The sequence below is a fragment of the Erinaceus europaeus genome, chromosome 6 (assembly GCF_950295315.1).
Source record: "Erinaceus europaeus chromosome 6, mEriEur2.1, whole genome shotgun sequence".
Lineage (NCBI taxonomy): Eukaryota > Metazoa > Chordata > Mammalia > Eulipotyphla > Erinaceidae > Erinaceus > Erinaceus europaeus.
In genome coordinates, this window is record NC_080167.1 from 34686766 (window position 1) to 34713624 (window position 26859).

Consider the following 26859-nt stretch of genomic DNA (forward strand, 5'->3'; position numbering starts at 1 on the left):
GGGTTAAACCCATAGGGTGAGACAGAAAGAAGATGGATATCAAAAAGCCATATAGTTTGGAATTTCTCTTGTCTGGGGTCTGAGGTGTGTGATGAAGTGTGTGATAAGGTGTGTTCTTCTGTGATCAGAAGGTGACTTTGAATAAGTAAATCTATGGCCATGTGGGAAGTACTGGGGTTTCTGTGGGCCTGAGAGTCAAGAAGGAAAGAACCAAGTCTGAGTTTCCCCCTTATGCTCACCTCGGTTGAGAGAGACTTACCAAGAGGTTATCTTCTCAGACCTCCATCCAAAGATGGGGGTGGTTCTCCCTAAGCTCTATCAGGCTTACACATGTTCCCAGCATTGGTTGAAAAGAGAGTTAACTACAAAGCCAAACAAATTGTTGACCAATCATAGAACTAAAGGCTGGAATAGTGCAGGTGAAGAGTTGGGGGGGAGGGGGTCTCTGTTTTGTAGATAGATAGTAGGCATGTTTTAGTTATATTCCAAAGGGCCTGTGGCTATACTAGTGTTTTTTGTTTGTTTATTTTTGCCTGAGCCTGAAATCTGATGTACAGGTGAATCCTAGTTATTGTCTGGGGAGATGATGTCACAGCTGGCAGAAGGACCAGAAAGCTGCATCAGGGAAGAGAGTAGCTCCCAAATATGGGAAAGGTGCATAAATATTGTTGATTATAAACCCCATCGATTTGATGTGATGGACCTGCATTTTTCAAACTTGAAATCTTGATTGTTCCAGGCTCAACTGTGCTGGAATTAAGCCTCATAACATAGAGAAGGTTGGACTAACCCAAAGATTATTGGATATTTATTTAGCCTTTTTTGTGGGTTTGCCAGTGATATGTTGGACTTTTTATAGAAAAGAGGGAATGCTATGGTTCTCCTGAAAAACTCAGCCTAAATACAAATAGAGATCCACTCCTTATGGAGTAAGACTTTGCTGAATCCCTGCTGTACACTCAGGATCCTTGAAATTATTACCAAGAAATCTGCCTTGGGTGCCTGCTTTGTTCTGAACATTTTGGTGTTGTTGAAGTCATATCTCTCAAACACTTAACAGTAATACAGAGACAAATTTCCAGGTAGAGAGTAAAACACAGCACTAAGTTCTAAGTTCTGGGTTGACCCAGAAAGAGTCCTCTGTCTCAGGGCCAAAAGAGGCCTCCCTGAGGTAACATCTGTTCTCTATAGAAAGGGAAGGTACAACAGGAATCGTGTGCTCAACGAGAAAAAGGCAGGAGCCTCCTTTTCAGGAGCCTGGAGCTGAGGAAAGTAGAAGCAGTTCAGTATGCACAGAACACAGCATTTGAGAAGGACTCTTTGCCAGCAGGGACCCAGAGGGACTAAGTAGGCCCTTTTTCCTTAGAAACTTGAGAGCTTCTAGTTTCAGCATCACCTCCAGAGACCACATGATCCTATGATAAAAGTTGTCCTCTTCTCTGTCTTAAGTAAAGTTTATTTTGACAAAAGTTTCAGTATATATCCCTATCTGATTCCTGGCCCCCAAAGCCCATCTGCCCCATCTCAATAGCTATGTTGGGGTATTTACAGGTCTCCTGTATATGGGTGTGCTCCTCAACCATCTGTATCAACTTTTCTTATTATCTCCATTCCTTAGGTATTTCATTTCTCATAAACCAAACAAGACCTGGCAGCAGGTATTCTGGTTTGCCATCAGCATCGCTATCAATAATGCCTACATCCTGTACAAAATGTCAGATGCCTACCATGTGAAGAGGTATAGCCGAGCACAGTTTGGTGAGAGACTTGTGCAGGAGCTGTTGGGCCTGGAAGATGCCTCTCCAACACCCTGATGCTCAGGTGTCAGTAAGGACAAGGTCAATGGAGGAGTGAGAGTTGGAAGAGCCTACTCTTTAATCTGCTTAATAAGAGACTTGAAGACACCCTATGGTATAACTGAGTCTGGGAGGGGAGCTCAAAATCCTCTGGAAGTACAAGGAGAGATCTGGTCAGAAGATAACTGTGTCCTGGTGTCCATTCAGATAGTGTGTCCTTCCTCCAAGAAATGCCCACCCTCCTTGTGGCAAACACTCTACAATGGCAGAGCACCAGACCCAGACCTTACATGCCAACCAGTGCTGCTGTCCAGTCCTCACAACACCCACAGAGCCTGTAGGAGCTCATCTCTGAGCACTGTTGAAATAGGAAAACTGTTACAACCAAAGGTGCCAGGTGTAGGATGAGCCGTAGCATGTTTTGCTAGTAATGCCTGTTTTGTAAAGATGAAAAGACATTTACAGCATGATTGGAGTTCATGCTATATTTAAAGGAAACAAACATTGGATCTGCACTGCTAAAATGATTCAGGTGTAAATAGAAGGCCAGAGATTTTTCCAGCATTTGCCTCATGTAAGCAGTTTAGAGCAGGTCTCATAGAAGAAACAGGTTGGGTACCATTAAAACGATGAAATGGGCAGTGATTGTCTATTCTGATTAATTAATGAGGTCTTCCTGCTCATCTCATCTGTTCAGCTACTGGATAGGAGAGAAAGGAAAATGCCAATAGAATCTCAGTGAAGTGTGATGCTATTTTTTATTTTTAAATATATTTTCAGGTTATTTTCTTACCTTTGCTTCTGTGAAAGGAAAATGCCCCTACTTCTTTTCTCCCCTTTCACCCTTCTGCCTCACCGCACTCATGGCTTCTTGCATGATCATGGTAGTGTTCTGTGACCTGCCCCATGCCTGGGTCAGAAAAGGCAGCTTGCTTCCAGAACAAACACCCCATTAAGCACTGGGAGACCTATGGGTCTTGAGCTTTGTTGCTGTTGTTACCTTTGGCAAAATTATTTGTTTTGAAAATATGTAGCATTGCTGTAACAAACAAGTCTCTATGCTAGACACCTTGCTAATTCTCTTTCCCTTGTGTGCAATAAACTGGCAGTGTTTACCAGTATCAGTCCACATCATAGAAATGGTGTGGCTAGGCTACTAGCTTCTTGGTGTTATTTTCAGTGGGGCCAGGAGCTTGCCCACCACAGGACTGAAAGGACCTCATGACCAATAACTGGCAGCAAGGGCTCTGCTTATTTTTCAAAACATCCTGGGCTCTTTTCAAACCAAGGTTCACATGTTCATGGAAGACCACAGCCAAAAAGGTCATCTGGTCTGACTATTTACCCCAGACAATAAACATGTAATTTCTGGAGTTGCGCTTCCCGATTCAGTCCAATTTACGTAGCCCCTCATTTTTACAAATGTAAAATTTATTCTACTCAGTCTTTGGGACTTTTTTTTTCTTGTTCATATTCAGTTAATTAGAAGTGTTGCTAGCAGCATGCTCCTAGACTCTACATTATTTCTGTATCTTAGGTTCATGGTGATTACCCTTGCCCTGTGGTTTTAATTTGATGCCATGCATTGTAGGCAATATTTTAGATTGTTTAAAATACTTTTGTTGTGTCCTTTAATTAGATTGAAAGCACTTTTACCACATGGAGAAATATATTTTTAATTTATGATGCTTTTCTACAAGGTCACTATTTCTGAGTTTAATGTGTTTCAAATACTTAGGGAGACTATTGAAAGGTGAATTTTCTTTTCTGTCCAAATAAGTAAAATAATAATAAAGTCTATTTAGATGTTGATTCTTTTTTAATATGTGAATTTGTTTCAAAAGTAAGGGACAAAAAATACCAACTACTGTTTTAAGGTTTGGTTTCTTGTTATGTAATCTAATGGATATAATCTTAAGTGAACCACTGAGCAGTTTACAAAAGAAGTTCAGTGGTCCAGGAGGTGGTAAAGTCGTTAAAGTATTGGACTTTCAAACATGAGGTCCTGAGTTCAGTCATAGCAGCACATATACCACCGTGATGTTCTGCTTCTCTTTCCTCCTCTCTGTAGATAAATACATTTTTAAGAAAAAAATAGATGCCACTGAATAAAAATACCATGCCTGTTTTCCAGCTAGATCGATCCACCCTCATTTCTTCTGTTTGTGTCATTTCCAGATTAGCATAAAGAAACATGTTAGTCACTTGTAGTGAGTGATGCCCAATTGCCAAGTAAAGAGTGATTACATTTTTTTTTTAATGGGGTCTACCTATTTTCTGACAAATAACCGAGAAAGACAGCTTGGTTTCTTATGGAGATTGTGGTGACTGACTATTCCTGCCCTCACAAGTCTGAAAAGTTTCTTTTCTCCATCCAGAAGGACAGCAATCTAGAGTGTTGATTAGAAAAATATGCAGCACCCAAACCTGGTCTTACATGATTTGAAATTACTTTGAGAATTGGTTGGATTAGGGCAGGAGAAATAGCATAATGGTTATGCAAAGCGGCTCTCACTCCTGCGGTTCCAAAGCCCCAGGTTCAATCCCCTGCACCACCATAAAGCAAACCTAAGCAATATCCTGGCAAAGAAAGAAAGAATCAGATTAAAACTCACCTTATATTTGAGGACCCACAAGTTGACTCTTTATTGATTCATTCAGTAGCTGACTGCTATTAAAGGAGACCAAAGAAGAGTTTGTCAGACGGTTATAATGGGAGGAGAAATTTCACTGCTATCTATGAAATTGGATAATGAACTCCATTTACTCTCCTCCAGTTTGCATTTCATGACAAAATACATTTTCCCACAGACCCTGAAGATTGAGGTTAGAACAGGAAAAGTATACACTGATGAAAGAGACTGCCCACTCATATGATCACTATACTATCCTAGGCGTGATATTTTGAAAAATGTGACAACAAATGCTGACAAGGCCCACTTCTGTGTTTCAGTGCCTCTCTTCACAGCCTGTGAAGATGACACAAGTTCTCATTGTCTCCTTAGTTTCCGGGAGAGACAAGGCCAGCTAGAGAAGTCTTCTAACTTACCCATGTGAGACAGATAACTGAAGGAAGCTACCTTAGGCCTTGACTGTCCTGATGCCAGGTGCCATTTTCAAATACCTACATATTTTGCTTCTCCATATTACCACAATGATAGGATTTCCTGCCTGAGTTGTAGCCTTTATATAAAAAGTGTGGAGAAACATCCAGGAAAGACCTCATCATGTCAGGCCTTTACTGGCCACAGGCTTGTATAACCCATGGCCTGATTATTCTGCATAGCCAACAAAGAGCTTTAACTCTCAAACACAGATGAATATCAATGGAGCCAAGGACCTGTGTGCCAGAGTATCTGGCCATCATCAATTTGTGTCTGATATAAATGAAAGGGAATGTAATTTGCTAGCTGTTGCAGCCGTAAAATGTGTTGAGATCCCCTTAAAATGACCTTGAATGTTATGTAAAGGAAAATTCTTTATCAGTGGTGCCACAGATTTTGCCCTCCATTTGCTCCCCTTATCAAATGGTTCTTTCTGATATAAACTGTCTTAATCCTTTGAATCGTCTTGAAATGAAAAAGAAATTTCCACTGCAGTCCAGATTGGTGTCCACTCAGTCAGCTTTTTTTTAAAATTAGCAACATAATATTGATTTACAAAATTATAAAATCACAGAGGTATAATGGCAAATGCTAGAAGAAGAAGAAGTATAATTCCACACTTTTCTCACCACCAGAGCTCTGAGTCCCCATTCCCTCCATTGGAAACTCCATTAGTTCTGCCAAGATCACAGATAAATGAGTTGACTATTATTTCTTATAAATAAATAACTACATATATATATATTATAATACATATATATATGCTCTTTTTTTCCCCTATGATCCTGCATTTTTTTCCTTTCTAAGTCATTTTTGCTACTTTACTGCTTCTGAGTGTCCTTTTTCTTTTTCCCTCTTCTCTTTCTAGGTCCTGATGGAATTGGAGTTTGGAGCCCCCTGGTCATCTTTCCTTCCCATTTCTTCCCCTCAGGGAGTATGGACTAAAATTGTTTATAGGCTACTTAAGGTGGGAGTTCTGGCTTCTGTAATTGCTTCTTCCATCACTTAGGACACACTAGACTTCTTAAAGCCAGCGTTGTCTTGATTGTTCCTATATCAGTGGCTATGAGTCACCCCACAGAAAATAACTTAAGCCTTTTCCTTACCTCAAATGCAGCAGATGATCTTTGTACTTTTTCTCCCCAAATCACCATTACTCACCAACAGTAGAGAGCTGCAATGGCAGGTGAAAAGGGACACTGGGACAGACACTAGTCCTGGACTGCCTTGAGCTGCAGCAACCAGACATTCCTTAACCTACTCTAGTAGTGGCGGGCTGTAGGGTGAGGGCCAGCTTTGAAATCAATCAGTACAATTACTAATCAATACCCCCATATTAAACAAGGGCTCATCACTCAGTGTTGAGTGTAGAGGAAAAGGGACCCTCAAAAGATCAAAACACAACTGCCTAGTGAAATCCTTCAACTCTTCATGCCCATGACCTTGGTTTGTTTTTGAGGAGTTTTGTCTCTAGTGAGACAAAACATTGTTATGGCCCTCTGTAATCTTTTTTTTTTCACTTTTTTTTTTTATTTAAGAAAGGAGACATTAACAAAACCCTAGGATAGGAGGGGTACAACTCCACACAATTCCCACCACCCGATCTCCATATCCCCTGATACCTTTCCCATCTCTATCCCTCTGTGTTGGTATGCTTCTGGATTCTGCTTGTGAGACCTTCTGTTTTTATCATCACATTGGGTTCGCTTGTGTTGCTTGCAATGTGTTCTGTTTGCATGTCCACTGTTGGCTGGGCACCCCCCTGCCTCCGGGACATTGGTTTGGTCTTCCCCCCCTGCCTCTGGGACATTTGGTTTAGTCCTCGCTGATTCGCGGTTTTTCCTTCTGCCCGTCCTCTATCACATATTTCTTTTGTTTCTGACTCTTCTGCCTGAGGAGGGAGGTAGGAGAGAGGCAGGACAGAACTGTGTTGTGATAAGAAGAGATTAGTTTTTTGAACTACATCCCGGTTCGTGAATAAAGATTGAACTGCTTTCTCAGCTCAGCCATGAGTCTCTGGTCGTCTCTGTCTTCCGCCCACGAAGCTAAGTAGCACGGCACCTCTGGGAGTATGGATCCAGGGTTGTTGTGGGTTGCAGAAGGTGGAAGGTCTGGCTTCTGTAATTGCTTCCCCGCTGAACATGGGCATTGACAGGTCAATCCATACTCCCAGTCTGCCTCTCTCTTTCCCTAGTAGGGTGGGTCTTTGGGGAAGTGGAACTCCAGGACACATTAGTGGGGTCATCAGTGCAGGGAAGTCTGGTCGGCATCATGCTGGCATCTGGAACCTGGTGGCTGAAAAGAGAGTTAACATACAAAGCCAGACAAATTGTTGACCAATCATGGACCTAAAGGCTGGAATGAATAGTGCAGATGAAGTGTTGGGGGGGTACTCACTGCAGACTATTGTATACTTCTGCTTTCAGGTATATATTTTTCCCTGGTTTATGGACACGTGTGAACATATACTCTATCTCAGGGGACCTAGTCTATATCTAGGTTTGGGGACTTTATTGGGGAGTGGACCACCTGGAATGGAATTAGAGAATACTATGAAAGGAAAGATCTCACCCAAGTGATGAAGCTGAAGGGTTGTCATTCCACACCTGAAGTCTCTGGACACAGTCTGAAGTGAAGCATGCTGGGGTGGCACTCTTTGCGTTGATTAGGTTGTGATTGGTGGATGCAATATTATTTGATATGAATTGAGAGAAGCATGCAGGAAAGTGGGCCCCACCCTAAGGTTCCAGGACTGGGGGAAATATAGGCTCTATAGTGGAAATATGAGGTTCCCGCTGTCTTAGGGTTCAAGAAGACAATGGATAGTTATTGTTATCATCACATTATTTGGAAATTGGGTTAACTTTGAAAAGCCCCTTTGTTAGGGTTTGCTGTATAATACCCAGCATCTTATAATACCCAGCTGTACCACCGGTTGCTTCTGTTCTACCTGGTCTTTTGAGAGAGTCAACATATCAAAGACTCAGCCTATGTATTAAAAAGCCTCAGTCTGTGTTTTCAAAAGTTCTGTTGTGTCCAGAATTTCAAGTCCCGATCTCATGCAAAGAACACCAGAATCACATGCAATAGCAAGAGCCTTTATTGGGAAGTTTAAGCTTCAGCCACCGACACCCTTCCAAGCAAAAGGAGAGTCTGCGACCCCGATCACTTCTCTTCCCACCTTTTTATAGTTATCACAGGGTGGGCACAGGTGGAAATATCCACACAAAACAAGGAACAATTGCCCTTGAGCCAACAGCTGCTCTCAATATTTGGGTACCCCCCTCAACCCCACAGTTCGAGACATATGATAATTTTTCCCCTCTCATATTAATTAAATAGTGGTTTATATGACTACACTTTAATAGGTGTGTACATAAACACCATTCCCACCACCAAAAGACTGTGTCCCATCCTGCCCACCCCCCTGCTGCCCCGGGAAGCCGAATGTCCACCCTCCCCCTCACCACAGGGTTTTTACTTTGGTGCCCTACTCTCAATTTAATCAGATCCTGCTTTAGTTTCCCTTTCTGTTCTTTCTCAACTTCTGTTTATGAGTGGGATCATTCCATACTCATCTTTGTCTTTCTGACTTAGCTCACTTAACATAATTCCTTCTAGCTCCGTCCAAAATGAGTCAGAGAAGGTCGGTTCATTGTTCTTAATAGCTGCATAGTATTCCATTGTGTATATATACCACAGCTTTCTCAGACACTCATCTGTTGTTGGGCACCTGGGTTGCTTCCAGGTTTTAACTATTATGAATTGTGCTGCTATGAATATAGGTGTACACATATCTTTTTGATTGGGCATTATGTAATCCTTGGGGTATATCTCCAGGAGAGGAATTACTGGGTGATATGGAAGGTCTATGTCTAGCCTTGTGAGAGTTCTCCAGACTGCTCTTCACAGAGATTGGACCAATTTACATTCCCACCAGCAGTGAAGATGGGTTCCTCTGTCCTCACAGCCTCTCCAGCATTTGTTGTTGCTGTCCTTTTTGATGTATGCCATTCTCACAGGAGTGAGGTGTTATCTCAATGTTGTCTTTATTTGCATTTCTCTGACAATCAGCGACCTGGAGCAGTTTTTCATATGTTTGTTAGCCTTTTGGATTGCCTCTGAAGTGAATGTCTTGTTCATATCCTCTGACCATTTTTGGATGGGGTCATTTGCTTTTTTTGTGCTAAGTTTGCTGAGCTCTTTGTATATTTTGGTTATTAGTCTCTTGTCTGATGTATGACATGTGAAGATCTTCTCCCATTCTGTGAGGGGTCTCTTTGTTTGATAGTTTCTTTGGCTGTGCAGAAGCTTTTCAATTTGATGTAGTCGCAGTGGTTTTTTTCTCCTTTAGTCTTCCTTGTAATGGGGTTTGTTTCATCAAAGATGCCCTTGAGGTTTAGGTGGGAAAGTGTTCCACCAGTGTTTTCCTCTAAGTATTTGACAAGTATTTGATAGTTTTCAGTCTAACATCCAGGTCCTTGATCCATTTGGAGTTGATTTTTGTTTCTGGTGAGATAAGGTGGTTCAGTTTCATTCTTCTGCATGTTACAACGCAGTTTTCCCAGCACCATTTATTGAAGAGAGCCTCCTTCTTCCATTTAATACTGTGGGCCCCCTTATCAAACATTAGATGTCCATAGATGTGGGGGTGGTCCTCTGTAATCTTAACTGCCTCCCCAAAGACCTTTTATCTTACGGAAGGAATAAGCATATTAATGAAAAATCTCACATTTGGCTCTTTTATCTTGAAGCTTTTTATGTTTCTCATCTCTGAAAATATTCCTAAACCTTTCTATCAGTTACTTCCAATAAGAAAGGGAGTGAAAAATAAAAAAGGACCCAAGTGCCATTTAGAAGCATTGCTGTAAGACATCAGTAGGGATTGAAGTTAGGTTGATTACCCCATGTTTTCTCCCCATGCATGTCTTTCTCAGGACCTGGTCCACACCTTCAGATACATCCCCGATTTGATTTCTATTGACAGTGACCTGCAACTTCACTTTCTGGAAAAGGTTGATGTTGCTGGCATGAAGCTATTGGGATTACATGTTTTCTTGCTTTAGTGCAGTTGTCAAATTTTTGGTTACACACTATAGAAATAAGAAAAAGGAGTTTTTCCAAGCTTTGTGGAAGCTTTCCCTTCTGTGTCTACATTTGGAGATAAAAATTGACAAAGAATAAAAGGGCATTGCATTCTGTAAAAGATGTGCAGGAGAGATGAGGTCCATACCTCCTTCATAAGAGGAAGTGCAGCATGAGTGGGAAATGACTGATGAACTCATTAGAGAAATTGGTTTTCTTCCCCTGCCAAGGGTCACTCATCTTTTTTTCTAATTTATTCTTTTGACAAATCTTTGTCAAAACCTAGCAGTAGTAAGAAGCAATAATTACAATATATGATGTGTTTGTGATCCATGGAGATATTCTACATAGTTATCTCATTTAATCATCAGAATTGTCCTAAGAGCAATTTTAAGTCCATCCATATCCTCCTTTTGCAAATGGAGAAGTAAAGCATTGTGCTAAGCAAGCAGGAAACAAGCAGGCTGGGCCCTCTAGGGTATTTTGATGTCATTCTGCCAGGGCATAGAATAGGGCTGGTGGGGAGCTGGGCTGTAGCGCAGCGGGTTAAGCGCAGGTGGCGCAAAGCACAAGGACCGGCATATGGATCCTGGTTCGAACCCCGGCTCCCCACCTGCAGGGGAGTCGCTTCACAAGCGGTGAAGCAGGTCTGCAGGTGTCTATCTTTCTTTCCTCCTCTCTGTCTTCCCCTCCTCTCTCCATTTCTCTCTTTACTATCCAACAACGACGACAACAATAATAACAACAACAATAAAACAACAAGGGCAACAAAAGGGAATAAATAAAATTAAATTAAAAAAAATATATATATATAAAAGAAAAAAATTCTTAAAAAAAAAAAGAATAGGGCTGGTAAAATTTCTCATCAAGGGGGCAGGGGACACACAGAACTGCTCATGCCCTTTGAAATGGGATTAGTATTAAACTTTGCAGGCACCAGCATACATCTTGCTGAGCATATCCCTGGAAAGAAAGGATCTAGGATACCTCAGATGATTTGAAGTAGCCTACAGCTGACCAAAACTTGGTAATTTGTACTTAGGCTAAATATACATGGTTATCTTTGAAAAGCATAGCACAGCAATTGAGCAACAATGAGAAAATGGCACTAGTGGTTGTAAGATAATTGCAAGATTACAATGCACAGTTCCACACCACACCCTCTACCAAAGTTCTGTGCCCTACCCTCCTACCTCCCAAAGATAAATGCCATAGTTCTCACAAGTCTTAGTTTGCTTCTGTTTTTATCTGTTTGTTACAAGTTCATGTGTATCATTTCTCAAGATTCTACATATAAGTGAAACCATTTGACTGCTGTATTTCACCTCTTATTTCACTAAATGTAATCTCCTACAGATCTGTTTTTTCCAAAGTACACAATATCTTTTTAATGCAAAGTATTATTCCATAGAGATATATATCCCATAACTTCTTTAGCTAATCATCTGTTGATGGGCATTTAGGCTGCTTCCACTCTTTGACCACAGATATAAATATGGGGGTACATGTTTCCTTTTGGATAAGTGTTGGTGTGTTCTTTAGCTAAATGCCTGAGATTAGTATTGTTGGATCACATGGTAATTACATTTTTATTTGTTTAAGTACTCTCCAAAGTCTTCCAAAGGGACTGTGTCAATTTGCATTCCACTAGCAGTGTAAAAGAGTCCCTTTTGGGGTCAGGTGGTGGTGCAACGGGTTAAGCACACATGTCCTGAAACACAAGGACCAGCGTGAGGATCCCACCTGTAGGGGGATCACTTCACAGGTGGTGAAGCAGGTCTGCAGTTGTCTTTCTTTTCTTCTGTTTCCCCTCCTCTCTCCATCTAACAACAGCAGCATCAATAGCAACAATAACATTAATGATAACAAGGGCAACAAATGGAGAAAATGGCCTCTAGGAGTGGTGGGTTCATGGTGCAGGCATCAAGCTCCAGCATAACCCTGGAGGGGAAAAATTTTTTTAAAGTCCGTTTTTCTCCACAAGCTCTCCAACACCTGCCATTTCCTTTTTTTTTTAAATTTATTTATTTATAAAATGGAAACACTGACAAGACCATAGGATAAGAGGGGCACAACTCCCACCACCAGAGCTCCATATCCCATCCCATCCCCTGATAGTTTTCCTACTTATCCCTCTAGGAGTATGGATCCAGGGTCGTTATCGGGTGCAGAAGGTAGAAGGTCTGGCTTCTGTAATTGCTTCCCCACTGAACATTGGTGTTGACAGGTCAATCCATAGGTGTGAGATGGAATCTTAATGTAGTTTTGATCTGTATTTTTCTAATGATAAGTAAAGTGGAGCATTTCTTTATATGTCTGTGGGCCATGTGTTAATAACTTCAGTTATTTGGCACTCTTTTATTGGCTTGTTTTTTTTTCTTTTTGCTGAGCTGTACCAGTTCCTTATAGATGTTTGATTTTAATCCATTTTCCACTCTTGTGATGTGTAAATACCTCCTCACAGTTACTGGGTTGCTTAGTTATCCTTGGGTAATTTGTGCTTCATATATAGAAGATTCTTGGTTTGATATAGTCCCTTTTATTTACTCTTGTTTTCATTTCACATACCCATGGACTCAAGTCTCCAAAGTTATCTCCAAAGATGTTAAGATCTTGCAATGTTTCACCTATATTTTCTTCTATATATTTTACAGTTTTGATCCATTTTGATCTGATTTTGGTGCATGATGTTAGATCATGATCTAGTCTTATTTTCCTCCAATGGCTATCCAGTTGTCTCAGCACCATTTGCTAAAGAGGCCTTCTTTCCCCTCCCAGTGAATATTTTGGTCCTTTTGTCATATATTGCGTCATTATATGTGTGGGCTTTCTTCCGGGTTTTCAGTTCTGTTCCATTGATGCCAGTGTCCATTTTTATTGCAGTACCATACTGTTTTAATTACTATTGCTTTGTAATATAAACTGAAATTGGGGAGCATGATACCTACACCCATATTCTTTTTCCTCAAAAATGCTTTGGCTATTTGTGGTTTTATATGGCTCCACATGAACTTTTGGCTAAACTTTTTATCCATAGGTTTATATTTAAGACATGAGTTTGTGATTTTCTTTTTAATAGATCTGGGAGTAATTCTCTTCCACTATAATTCTGTAATCTAATAGGACTTTGTCCATAGTCTAAAATGGGACAGATGCTGTCCTGTGTCCTGTACCAGTATAGCCATGGGCTCTATTCTAACTCCATCCTATGTGAGATAATGGCCTGTCAGGAGGCCCAGGAGGCAATGGTTTTAGAAGGGCTAGGGTCCATATAGAAACACAGTGATAGGAAAGGCAGTTGAAAAAAACTGGAAAGGGGGAGGGTTGATTAGCCTTGTAAAGTACTGACTCCGAAAGGGACATGGCATTTGTCTCTGCTCTTCCTATTCCCTTTTGGTTGTATTGTATATTATGGAGGACAGACTTCAATTCATTAAAGAAAGCTGTTCATCTTTGGAACAGGACATCTCTGACACCTTCTATGTAGCTAAATATCACTCATAATAAGCAGCCCAACTCATAGGAAGGTTCTAGAGAAAATTTACAGCAAATAGGAGGTCCTTATCCAGGTTGTCCACCTTCTTGTTGGAGAGCAGGAAAGAGTCCTAATTCTATACTGTGTCCTACTGTAGGGGTTTTGATCTTTACTAGACAGGAGGCAAAGTCCTGACTCCCATGCTCTGGCAAATATCATTGGGATTAAAAAGTAAACAATTGGGAGTTGGGCAGTAGCACAGTGGGTTAAGCGCACATGGTGCAAAGCGCAAGGACAAGCCGTGAAGCAAGTCTGCAGGTGTCTATCTTTCTCTGCCCCTCTCTGTCTTCCCCTCCTCTCTCCATTTCTCTCTGTCCTATCCAACAATGATTGTTGTTTTCGCCGGGCTGGCTTCACGGGCGGATAACAGACGACCAGGGACTCATGGTTGAGCTGTAGGCAGTATCTCTTTATTCATGCAGGACGCAGCACAATCTAAGCTGAGCTAAGCTAAACTAAACTAAAGTATCCTAAAACTCACAATGCTGTCTTTATATGTACTTGCCAAGTAGGGTGGAAACAGGATGTGACATAGAGAGGGTGGAGAGAAAAGTGACTGGTGAAAATCAGGGTATGACAAGGAGAGGGGGTGGAGCAAAAACATATCATGAACCAGTGGGGATTGAACCAATGCCCTGCTGTGGTTTTGTAAATAGAATACAGTAGTTATGTAAATAGAATACAGTGTTATGTAAATAGAATAGTGTTAAGCAGGGGGGATTAAAACCAAATGAAACAGAAGGGGTTTTTAAAAGCATACCAACAAATGATGACATCAGTAACAACAACAATAATAACTACAACAATAAAACAACAAGGGCAACAAAAGGGAATAAATATTTTTAAAAGTTTTCTTAAAAAAGTAAACAATTAGAGAGTTGTCTTTCCACCACAATGAAGGAAGTTTCAATGCTGTGGTTAAAAAAAAAAAAAAAAAAGGAATACTACACAATGGAATACTATTCAACTATTATCAATAATTAACCCACCTCCCCCAACCCATTCTGGATGGAGCTAAAAGGAATTATGTTAAGTGAGTTAAGTCAGGAAGACAAAAATGAGTACAGGATGATCACACTTATAAACAGAAGTTGAGAAAGAAGAACAGAAAGGGAAAATCAAAGCAGAATCTGACTGAGTTTGGAGTATTGCACCAAAGTAAAAATCTCTGGGTGGAGGGTGAGGGTATATGTTCAACTTCACTTTGGGGGTAGAGGGTAGGGGCATAGACCTTTGGTGGCAGGAATGGTATTAATATATACTCCTATTAACTTATAGTCTTACAAATCACTAATCAATATGAAAAGGGGGAAATGGATTGAATGTCTCAAAGTTTTTGATGCATAGACCCCAGTTCTAAGTATATATTCCTTCAAGCACTTAAGACTTCAAATGGTAATCAGATTTAATTTTAACAGTGATCTTAAAGTGCTTATACATATCTAATAATGACTTTTTCTTTGATATATTAAATCAACTATATCCTAGGCCAGGGAGAACAGAAGCAACTGTGTCACTTTATAAGATACAGCTATATGTAAATAGCATTAAAGAACATAAATTATGTGAGGTCTTGTGTGATCCTTGCAAATCCTAACAATGGGATTTTCAAAGTAAACCAAATTTCCAAACATCTTGGTTATAATAATAACTTTCTATTTCCTTCTTAACCCCTCAGACAGCAGGAAACCACCCCTCCCCCCATTCTCTATAAAACCTATATTTCTCCCAATCCTGGAACCTCTGCTGTGGGACTTGCTTCCTGCATGTTTACCTCAGTTCATACCAACTGATACTGCATCTGCTGATCTCAGCCTAATCAATGCAACCAGTACCACCTTGGCATGTTTCACTTCAGACTATGTCCAAAGATGTCAGGTGTGGAATGTCAGCCCTCAAGCTTCATTACTCTGGTGAAATCTCATAGGACTCCTTAATTCCATTTTTGGTAGTGCAAGTTCTAACAAAGTCTCAAAACCTAGATATAGACCACGGTCCATGAGATAGGGCATATGTACTCATGTATCCATAAGAGAAGGGAAAATATATACCTTAAAGTGCACAGTAGTTTACAGTGACTCAATAAGTGGAACAAGCAAGTAGAAAGACCTATAAAAGACAACATAGGGAGTCGGGCGGTAGCACAGCAGGTTAAGCACACGTGGTGCAATGCGCAAGGACCGGTGTAAGGATCCCAGTTCGAGCCCCTAGCTCCCCACCTGCAGGGGAGTTGCTTCACAGGCGGTGAAGCAGGTCTGCAAGTGTCTTTCTCTCCCCCTCTCTGTCTTCCCCTCCTCTCTACATTTCTCTCTGTCCTATCCAACAACAATGACATCAATAACAATAATAACTACTACAACAAATGAAACAAGGGCAACAAAAAGGAAATAATTTTTTAAAAATCTAAAAAAAAAAAAAAAAAAAAGACAACATAAAGTACGCAAATAGCTTCTACCAAGACCTAGGTGCCCTCCCCACCTACTTCCTTTTTCACTTTCAATCATTCTAAGGCTAATCTTGTCATATAAATTAAGGGCTACAAAAACTAGATAAGGGTAACAGACTGGCATACTTTAATTATGACACTTCTGATGGGGCAACTCCATCATCTGAGGCCCCGCTCAGGGAATCCTGGAATTCCCACGCAGACATGATGGTCTAGACCTCTAAAAGATCCCTCTAGCCACTGTCACTGGTCATCTCCATCAGGAACAACATAATGGACCCCTACAGGACCTTGTCCTTAATGTGGATCAACAGTAGTAGGGACAGACCCATTCTCCAAAGAGAGGTTGGGCCAACATACTCTAACACTCGAGGAAGATGTGCCCTGAAATTAGTGAAGCCTGGAATGTTCCTAGCCATGATTACAGAATGTGAGCTCAGACCTATATGGATGCAGAGGGTCCTGTGCTGAATATGGGCCCCAGATCAGATCAATGGGGTTTACAGTTAACAATACTCACATACTTTTCCCATATTTGGGAGCTACTTTTTTTGCCCTGATCCAGCTTTCTAATCCTATTATCAACTCTGACACCATCTCCCCAGACAAGACCTTCGGCCCACCTACATGTTAGCTGTTAGGCTCAGGCAAAAATTAGAATAAAAAATGGAATATATCCAAAATAGATCTACTAGCTATTTCCAAAATGGAGACCCCAAAATATTATCTGTTATATTCTTGCCTTTAGCTTCCTGATTATTTAACAATTAATTCTGCTTTATATCTTCATGCTTTTTAAGCCACCAAGTTGAAGATGCTACCATGATGCCAACCTGACTTCCCTTGGCAGACAACCTCACCAGTGTGTCCTAAAACCCCACCTTTTCAGATCCCTGCCTCACTAGGGAAAGAGAGAGCTAATCTGGAAGTATGGATCAACCTGCTAACACCCATATTCAGTGGAGAAGCAATTACAGAAGCCAGGCCTCCCACCATCTGCAATCCATAATAATTCTGGGCCCATTCTTCCAGAGGGATAAAGAATAGGAAATTTTCCAATGGAGGGCATGGGATATGGAACTCTGGACTTGGGAATTGTGTGGAATTGTACCCCTTTATCCTATGGTCTTGTCAATATTGTCATTTTTATAAATTTAAAATACTCAAAAATCCAGAAGGATTGTTATTTTACTATAGACTGCAACCCCTATTCCTCCAACTCCCAAAGTCCTTGGTATTGCTACAACAGATCAAACCCAGTTCAATTTTCTATTCCAATTTTCATTATTTTCCCTTTATTTCTGAGTTTCTTAAATAAATCCAAACCATATTTTTGGTTCATCACTGCTTTCACCTCTGCTCACTTCCTTTGAGGTAAAGCCTTTCGCACAGCAGAGGGCAGTAGAGTCTACCTTATAAACCTAAGTCAAACAGGCACAGGACATTCAATAATGTGAGTTGGAAACTAGGCAGTGTCCTAGGCACTGCAGATAAAGCAGTAAACAAGACAGACAAAGTCTCTATTGATCCAGAGTTAGGAGAGAGCACAATAGGCATGTTATAAGATCATGGAAACAGCAATGAAAAAGGAATCTGCTGCTGAATTGAACTTGTTCAGCAAACATTTATTAGGTTTTTATTAGGTGTCAAGCAATTCTACGGATTCCTGCTTTCCTGGATTTATATTATAGCAGAGTAGAGAGTAAATCATAAGTCAAAAAGTATTTATATAGTAAGATAAAATACATTATGGGAAAATGAGACAGGGTGCTGGGGCATGGGACAAGATGACTGTGTTGGGCTACACTGAAGTCAGGTAATGCAAATAAAGACAACATTGAGATACCACCTCACCCCTGTGAGAATGGCATACATTAAAAAGGACAGCAACAAATGCTAGAGAGGATGTGGGGACAGAGGAACCCTTCTGCACTACTGGTGGGAATGTAAATTTGTCCAGTCTCTGTGGAGAGCAGTCTGGAGAACTTTTTCCAAGGCTAGACATGAACCTTTCATATGGCCCAGTAATTCCTCTCTTGGGAATATACCCCAAGGACTCCATAATGCCCAACCAAAAATATATGTGTACACCTATGTTCATAGCAGCGCAATTCATAATGGCTAGAACCTGGAAGCAACACAGGTTAGCTTAGCTCACTTAACATAATTCCTTCTAGCTCCATCCAAGATGGGTCAGAGAAGGTGGGTTCACTGTTCTTCATAGCTGCATAGTATTCCATTGTGTATATATACCACAGCTTTCTCAGCCATTCATCTGTTGTTGGACACCTGGGTATGAACATAGGTGTACACATATATTTTTGGTTGGGCATGTATATCTCTAGGAGAGGAATTACTGGGTCATATGGAAGGTTCAATTCTCCAGACTGCTCTCCACCAAGGCTGGACAATTTACATTCCCACCAGCAGTGCAGAAGGGTTCCTCTGTCCCCACAGCCTCTCCAGCATATGTTGCTGGTTCCCTTTTTGATGTATGCCATTCTCACAGGGGTGAGGTGGTATCTCAATGTTGTCTTTATTTGAATTCCTAACAAATTCCCCAAACCTAGATATAGACCAGGTCCCATGAGATAGAGCATATCTTAACATATATCCATAAATTAGGGCAAAATATATACCTGAAAGCAAAAGTACACAATAGCAGTGAGTCAGTATGAAGTTCCTAATGAAATAGTGTCTACTTAGACTTTGATACCTTCCTCACCTACTTCCTATTACACTTCCCTCATTCACTCCAAAGCTAACCTTATCAAAGCAAGGAATGCAAAAGCTCACTAAAGGCAAGAGACTGGCATACTTTAATGATGACTGTTAGTCACTATCAGGCCACCCCATCAGCTGGGGCCTTAGTAGGAGAGTCCTGAGATTCCCAAACAGACAGGATGGACCTAGACCATGAATAAATCCCTCCCTCCATTGTTACCGGCCATCTCTATCAGGCACAACAAAACAGACCCCTTTGTGGACCTCCATAGGACCTTGCCCTCAATTTGGCTCAATGTTTCATCCTCTGAAGTGAGGATACATAAGATACTCTATGCTCCACCTGAGGAAGATGGGCCCTCAAATTGGAGCAGTTTGGAATGTACCTACTCATGACCACAGAATGTGACCTCAGATCTACAGGGATGCAGAGGTCACATAGACTCCTAAGCTGAATATGAGCCCCAGATCAGATTAAATTGACGGAGTATATAGTCAACAATATCTATATACCTTTCCCATATTTAGGAGCTACTCTCTTTCCTGATCCAGCTTTCTGGTCCTTTTTCCAGCAATGACACCATCTCCCCAGACAATAACTTGGATCCACCTGTATATCAGATTTCAGGCTCAAGGGGAAAAAAAACTAGTAGAGTCACAGGCCCTTTGGAATAGAACTAAAATAGGCCTGCTAGCTATTTACAAAACAGACCCCCCAACTCTTCATCTGCACTATTCCAGCCATTAGGTTCATGATTAGTCAACAACTTCTTTGGCTTTATATGTTAACTTTCAGCCACCAGGTTCCAGATACCAACCAGACTTCCCTGGACAGATAATCCCAACAACATGTCCTGGAGCCCTGCTTCCCCAGAGCCCCACCCCACTAAGGAAAGAGAGAGACAAGATGGGAATATGGATCAACCTATTAATGCCCATGTTCAGCAGGGAAGCAATTACAGAAGCCAGACTTTCCACCTTCTGCACCCCATAATGACCTTGGGTCCATACTCCCAGAGGCATAAAGAATAGGAAATCTATCAGGGGAGGGGATGAGATGCCAAGTTCTGATGTTGGAAATTGTGTGGAGTTGTACCTCTCTTATCCTATGGTTTTGTCAATGTTTCCTTTTTATAAGTAAATAAAAAGAAATGACTAATGTCCTGGGCTCCTAGGAACATACCTAAAATAGACTTCCTAGCTTCTTTCCACTCTAGTGTCCCTATTCTCATTCACTCTATTCCTGATTTTTGTTTAATGTTTATTAAATATTTTGTTCTGCTTGATATCTTACTGCCTTTCTAACAACAAGTGGCAGATGCTATTGTGGTTCCATCGTGACCTCCCTAGGCAGATAATCACATCAACATGTCTGGGATCCTCACCTTTCCAACTACTTCTAGGGAAAGAAAAACAGGCTGGGGTTATGGATCAATAGGACAATGCCCATTCCATTATAGATGTGATTACAGAAGCCAGAACACCTTTCTGCACCCCAAAAAACAAACTTCCAAAAAGAAGTTTGTTCTGTACTCCCAGTTGGGGAGAAAGGGTAAGAGATGATGATCAGAGGGCTCTGAACCTCAGTTCCACTGGGACCCAGAATGTTGGTCACCAGGAGTCTTTGTTTTTATACCATCACTGAAAAGGAAGACAATTTTGAAAACACCAGAAGAAGTCAGGCACTTTATCTCTTATCTGAGAGAGAAGAAAAAAAAGGAAAGTCACTCAGAAGAAGTAATTGGTGTAGGTATGACTTAGAAATTGAAGAGGGGTAGAGTCGAGATGGTGGTTTTATAGACAACTTCTGGAATACTCTCCACAAAGAGGCTGCTTAAAACCTAGGAATTCTAGGTGAGGCCAGTGTGGAGGAGTTATACAGGAGGTGTCAAAGTGGAACCAAGGCAGAGAATTACAACTCATATATAGGCTGGCAATGGGCTGCTGGGAAAAAAGATACGGAGCTGCTGTGAGTCTTATTTTCTCTCTCCTCACCCCCACCCAGCCACCCCCACCCCTGTTACTCCAGAGGGGCAAAGGAACCAGTTACAGATAAGGAGTCCCTCCTTTGGAGTTAATGACATTAAAGAAGAGTCTTTCTCCCCCCAAGAAGGCTAGAGCTCTTTTTGATTGTTTGACTTCCTTGACCAATCTCTGCCCCTGCTGAAGTTGTGATGGTAGTCTCCTTTGGTTTTGCTTGGATTACTTTAGCTATCTTTCTTCTTTTTTCTACTTTAGCTATCTAATCTATCTCTTTAGTTAATGTTGATTTTTGTGATTGTTTTTGCTTTATTCAGGAAGGGGGGAGTGTCTATCTGACCACCCAATCAGCTGGGGCCTTAGTGGGAGAGTCCTGAGATTCCCAAACAGACATGATGGCCTAGACGATGAATAAATCCCTCCCTCCATTGTTACTGGCCATCTCTACCAGGCACAACAAAACAGACCCCTTTGTGGACCCCCATAGGACCTTGCCCTTGGCTCAACAATGGTAGAGAATGTTTCATCCTCTGAAGTGAGGATGGATAAGATACTCTATGCTCCACCTGAGGAAGATGGGTCCTCAAATTGGAGCAGCTTGGAATGTTCCTACTTCTTCTTCTAGTGTTTGCCCTTCTTCCGTAGCCAGTCAACAGCATCAGGTTGAAAGCTGTCAGGAGCTGCTTGTTGCTGGCTTTGAAAGTGACTGGGATCCATATGGATTCAGTTGGCTAGGAAGGATCGTCAGTTTCCCCAATGAATGGGTACTCACGGGATGCACCACGAGAAGGTCGATCCAATGCATCCCAATGTTCCTACTCATGACCACAGACTGTGACCTCAGGGATGAAGAGGTCACATAAGCTCCTAAGCTAAATTGGGCCCCAGATCTCATCAAATCAATGGAGTTTACAGTCAACAATATCTATACACCTTTCCTATATTTGGGAGCTAATCTACTCCCTGATCCAGCTTTCTGGTTCTCTTACCAGACATCAGCCATCATGACACCATCTCCCCAGACGATAACTTGAATCCACCTGTATATCAGATTTCAGGCTCAGGGAAAAAAAAAACAAACAAACTAGTATAGACACAGGCCCTTTGGAATATAACTAAAATATGCCTACTAGCCATCTACAAAATGGAGTACCCCCCAACCCTTCATCTGCACTATTCCAGCCTTTAGGTTCATGATTAATCAACAATTTGTTTGCCTTTTATATTAACTCTCTTTTCAGCCACCAGGTTCCAGATGGTACCATGATGCCAACAAGACTTCCCTGAACAGACAACCCCACCAACGTGTCCTGGAGCCTGATTCCCCAGAGCCCCTCCACACTAGGGAAAGAGGGAGATAGGCTGGGAGTATGGATTGACTGTCAACGCCCATGTTCAGTGGGGAAGTGTTGGTATGCTTCTAATTCTGCTTGTAAAAGCCCCTGCTTGGTTTAATTCTGCTTGGTTTAATCCCCCCTGCTTAACACTGTATTCTATTTACATAACCACTGTTAACTAAGCACTACCCTGCCTGCAGGGCATTGGTTTAATCCCCACTGGTTCATGATGTCTTTTTGCTCCGCCCCCTCTTCTAGTACACCCTGATTTGCACCAGTCTCTTTTTCCTCCACCCTCTCTACATCACATCCTGTTTCCACCCTACTTGGCGAGTATATATAAGGATAGGATTGTGATTATAGATAGTTTAGATAGCTTAGATTGCGCTGTGTTCCACATGAATAAAGACTGAACTGCGTACCACTCAGCCATGAGTCTCTGGTCATCTCTCTCTCCCACCCGTGAAATTCAGCCCAGCATAATGGCACCCTGAAACAGGGACAGGAATCTCGGATCCACACACATGCAGCAGACAGCAGACTGAAGAAGACCAGATAAGTAAAGATGCCATGGCCTGCCTTTCTACTTATGAAGAGGTTTTCCAAAGTTTCTACTCTTGAATCATGAGACAGTATATCTGTCTCTGGAACATTTTGCTCTGGGCCACACTTTGGTTCCCTGATCGGGAACTTTGGTTCCTTGTGACTGTGATTGTAGAGCTTGGAAGATGCATGGAGATTTCTTCTTGGACTTTCTGGATTCCCTCTCCCATGTTTCCCGAGGAGAAGGATTACATTTTGCTCCAGGCCACACTTTGGTTTCTTATGACTGTGATCGTAGAGCTTGGGAGATGCACGAAAATTTCTCCTTGGACTTTTCGGACTTCCTCTCGCATGTTTCCCTCAGAGAAGGACTACTCTAACTTGAAGAGCATTCTTGAGTACCCTGGCAGTCCCCAAGAATGGAGAAACATGGTTAGTTCACCCTCCTGATTCGATTCTTTCTTCGATGGGAAGACGCTTTTAAAAATAGATGCCTGCAGCAATCCAGCAGGAACCATCAGAAGCCACCTAAATGGAAATTTGAGGAGATTTTTGGACTAGGATGCCCTCCAGGGACTCGTGATGCTACATAGTGAGATCTGGATAATCTGGTTCAAGGTGAAAGAAGCAAAAGCTGCCTATGGCTTTTCTCTCGATTTTCCCCTCATTGTTCTCTCTGAATATCTTAAGTTTGCTGTCTGCTTTCCGTTATGTTTCATAAGAGAGTGATTTGAATGACTGAATTTTTGTATGACATTGACTTAAAAAAAAATGCTGGATGCAGCCATGATTTCTAGAGACATCCAGAAACAATCCAAAAAATTGTTTTTTCCTCCTTTGATTTTTTTTTTTTTTTTTTTTTTTACATTTTGGCATAAATCTGAAACGTTTAATCCTGAAAACTGTGTGAGTTATGGGCAGATAGTGCAATGATTATGTTAATGATTCTCATGCCTAAGGCTTCTAACCATGGTTCTTTTATTGAGTTTAAACTGTTTAAACAACCTTAAAGTCATACTAGAAAGGACTTCCAATTATAATGGAGTTATCAATTATAGTAAACTTCTAATCTGCTACAAATTTTGCTTCACAAGTAAGTGAATTACAGCTGTCAAGTCTTCACATGAAAAAGCATCTGCTCAAATGAAATCCCTGGAAATCCATTTGGACCCATTCTCTGACATCGCCCACAAGATGGCATGACTACAGCAGCCCCCCAAAAAACTAATGATGTGACCTGGCATGACCTGAAGAAACTGATTCACAGACTCCAAAGCTCACTCTCTACAGAAAAGTGGAATTACAGTGGTTGACCTTCCCCATCAAGGCAGACATGCAGCGTTTCATCCCCTGGCATTTCATCTGTGGTCATCTGCTTTGGACTGACACTTCTATCGAACTTACTGGTACACCTCTTAGACACTTTACACAACTTTACAGCAGTTTCCCTTTACGCTGCTGGGTTTCTCAAAGACTGACAGTAGCAGTCCATAGACTTTGCAGCCATCTGCCTTGAGACTCTATAGGAAACGCCCCCTCACCTGCAGGCCCTGCTCCCAGAGGCAGGAAACTCCCCCTCCTCACTAGGTCATGCCCACAGGGGTAGGAAACGCCCTTTCAGGCATGAAATGCCCCCAGAGGCAAGAGATGCCCATAGAGGCAGAAAACACCCTTTGAGGCATGAAACGCCACCAGAGGCAAGAGATGCCCACAGAGGCAGAAAACGCCCTTTGATGCAATAGATGCCCCCAGAGGCAAGAGATGCCCACAGAGGCAGAAAATGCCCTTTGAGGCAATAGATGCCCCCAGAGGCAGGAAATGCCCTTTCACCTGCTAAGCACTGCCCTTTGAGGCAAGAAACGCCCCCCTCAAGATGCCCATAGAATCCCAAACAGAATCAGTCTAGACCTGAAGACACCAAGATACATCATAGTTACAATGGAAATTAGGAATGATAAAGAAGGACCCTGAAGGCTGCAAGAGAAAAAAAAAAAGTCACATACACAGGAAAACCCATAAGACTATCAACCATCTTCTCCACTCAAACTCTAAAAGCCAGGATAGAATGGCAAGCTATCAATGAAAAGGGTTTCCAACCAGGAAGAGTATATCCTGCTAGACTACATTCAGACTAGATGGAGGGATAAAAACCTTTTCAGACAAGCAATAATTAAAGGAGGCAACTATCACTATGCATGTCCTGAAAGGTTCTAAAAGGCCTCTTATAAACATGAACAACATCACCAAAAGACTTACCATATATCAGAAAAACAAAAAGTTGAATAATGGCACTGCAATACCTTAAATCCATAATATCAATAAATATCAATGGCTTAAACTCACTCATTAAAAGGCACAGAGTAGGAGCATGGCTCAGAAAACACAACTCAACTATATGCTGTGTTCAAGAATCCCACCTGACTCAACATGAGAAACATGACTCAAAGTGAAAGGATAGAAAACCATTGTACAAGCTAATGGACCACAAAAAAGGCAGGAACAGCTATTTAGAATAGACTTTAAAATAAATAAAGTAATAAAAATAAACAAGGACATTATACTATCAGAGGATCAACCAAGAAGATTTAACAAATTGTTAAATGGAGGAGAAGACGCTCTTCAACAAATGGTACCAGGAAAACTGGGTTGAAACATGCAGGAGAATTAAACTGAACCACATTATCTCACCAGAAACAAAATTCAATTCCAAATGGATCAAAGACATGAATGTTCAACCAGAAACTATCAAATATTTAGAGGAAAATATTGGTGTGACATTTCCCATCTAAACCTCAAGGGTATCTTTGATGACACAAACCCATTTGCAAGGAAGACTAAATAAAAAATAAACCAATGGGACTACATAATATTGAAAAGCTTCTGCACAGCAAAATAAACCATAACAAAGACACCCCTCACAGAATGGGAGAATATCTTTACATGCCATACATTAGCCAAGAGGCCAATAACCAAAATATATAAAGAACTCACAAAACTCAGCTTCAAAAAAGCAAATGACCCAATTCAAAAGTGGGCAGAGGATATGAACAGAATATTCACTACAGAAGAGATACAAAAGGGCAACAAACATATGAAAAATTGCTCCAGGTCACTGATTGTCTGGGAGACATAAATCAAGAACACCTCACCTCTATGAGAATGCCATACATGAAAAATGACAGCAGCAACAAATGCTGAAGAGGATGTGGAGACAAAGAAACCCTCCTGTACTGCTGGTGGGAATGTAAATTGGTCCAACCACTGTGGAGAGCAGTCTGGAGAACCCTCACAAGCTTGAAATGGACCTTTCATATGACCCAGTAATACCTCTCCTAGGGATATATCCTAAGGACTCAATCACACCCATCCAAAAAGATATGTGTATATATATGTTCATAGCAGCACAATTTGTAATAGCCAAATTGGATGCAACCCAGGTGCCCCACAACACATGAATGGCTGAGAAAGTTGTGGTATAAGTACACCATGGTATATTACTCAGCTATTAAGAATAATAGACCCCAGCGGTTTAAGCGCAGGTGGTGCAAAGCGCAAGGATCAGCATAAGGATCCTGGTTCAAACCCCCGGCTCCCCACCTGCAGGGGAGTCATTTCACAAGCAGTGAAGCAGGTCTGCAGGTGTCTATCTTTCTCTCCCCCTCTGTCTTTCCCTCCTCTCTCAATTTCTCTCTGTCCTATCCACCAACATGACATCAATCATAACTACAACAATAAAACAACAAGGGCTGCTGGGGCTCACCTGGGGTGGCTCCAGCCAGGAGGTAAGCTTACCGATTCTCCCTCTTTGGCTCTAAGGGGATCAAAGATCTAGACAAGAGACATCGAGGAGCATCTTGGTACAAACACTTGTTTATTTGAGAGTAGGCTTGGGTTTATATAGAAAGTTAAAGAACATTTTTCAAATATGTCAGAAATTACAGGTTTCTTAAAGGTCAGCTTGCCTCTATGGTAGGGGGCTGGTATGTAAAGAATTGATGCAATACATAAAGGTCAAGACAGTTATTCTCCATGATGCAAACAGGTTAATTATCTAAAGGCATTTGAGAGAAGCATAGGGGTTAAACCAGTAAGGTGAGATAGAGAGAAGATAAACAAGCCTTGATGTAAGTCATAGATATCAAAAAGCATAAGGAAATAACATTTTGAGGCAACTCTCTGGTGTTTGGGGAGGTATATGATAGAGTGTGTTCTCCTTTGTGATCAAAAAGGTGGGGTGGATGTGTGAACTTTGGGTGACTGTGAACTTTGAATGAACCTTAAAGCAGGCAGCCATGTGGCCTGCTGCTAG

General features: G+C 41.4%; 1 protein-coding gene across 1 annotated transcript in view; it reads left to right on the forward strand.

Moving 5' to 3' along the window:
- The window catches only part of PGBD5 (piggyBac transposable element derived 5), a 156484-nt gene extending 152876 nt beyond the window's left edge, over positions 1-3608 (forward strand). Inside the window, exon 7 of the mRNA XM_007535131.3 lies at positions 1619-3608. Within this exon, the coding sequence (XP_007535193.1) occupies positions 1619-1814 (196 nt within the window). The 3' untranslated portion in view covers positions 1815-3608. The remainder of the gene's footprint in view (positions 1-1618) is intronic.
- The last annotated feature ends 23251 nt before the right edge of the window (positions 3609-26859 follow it).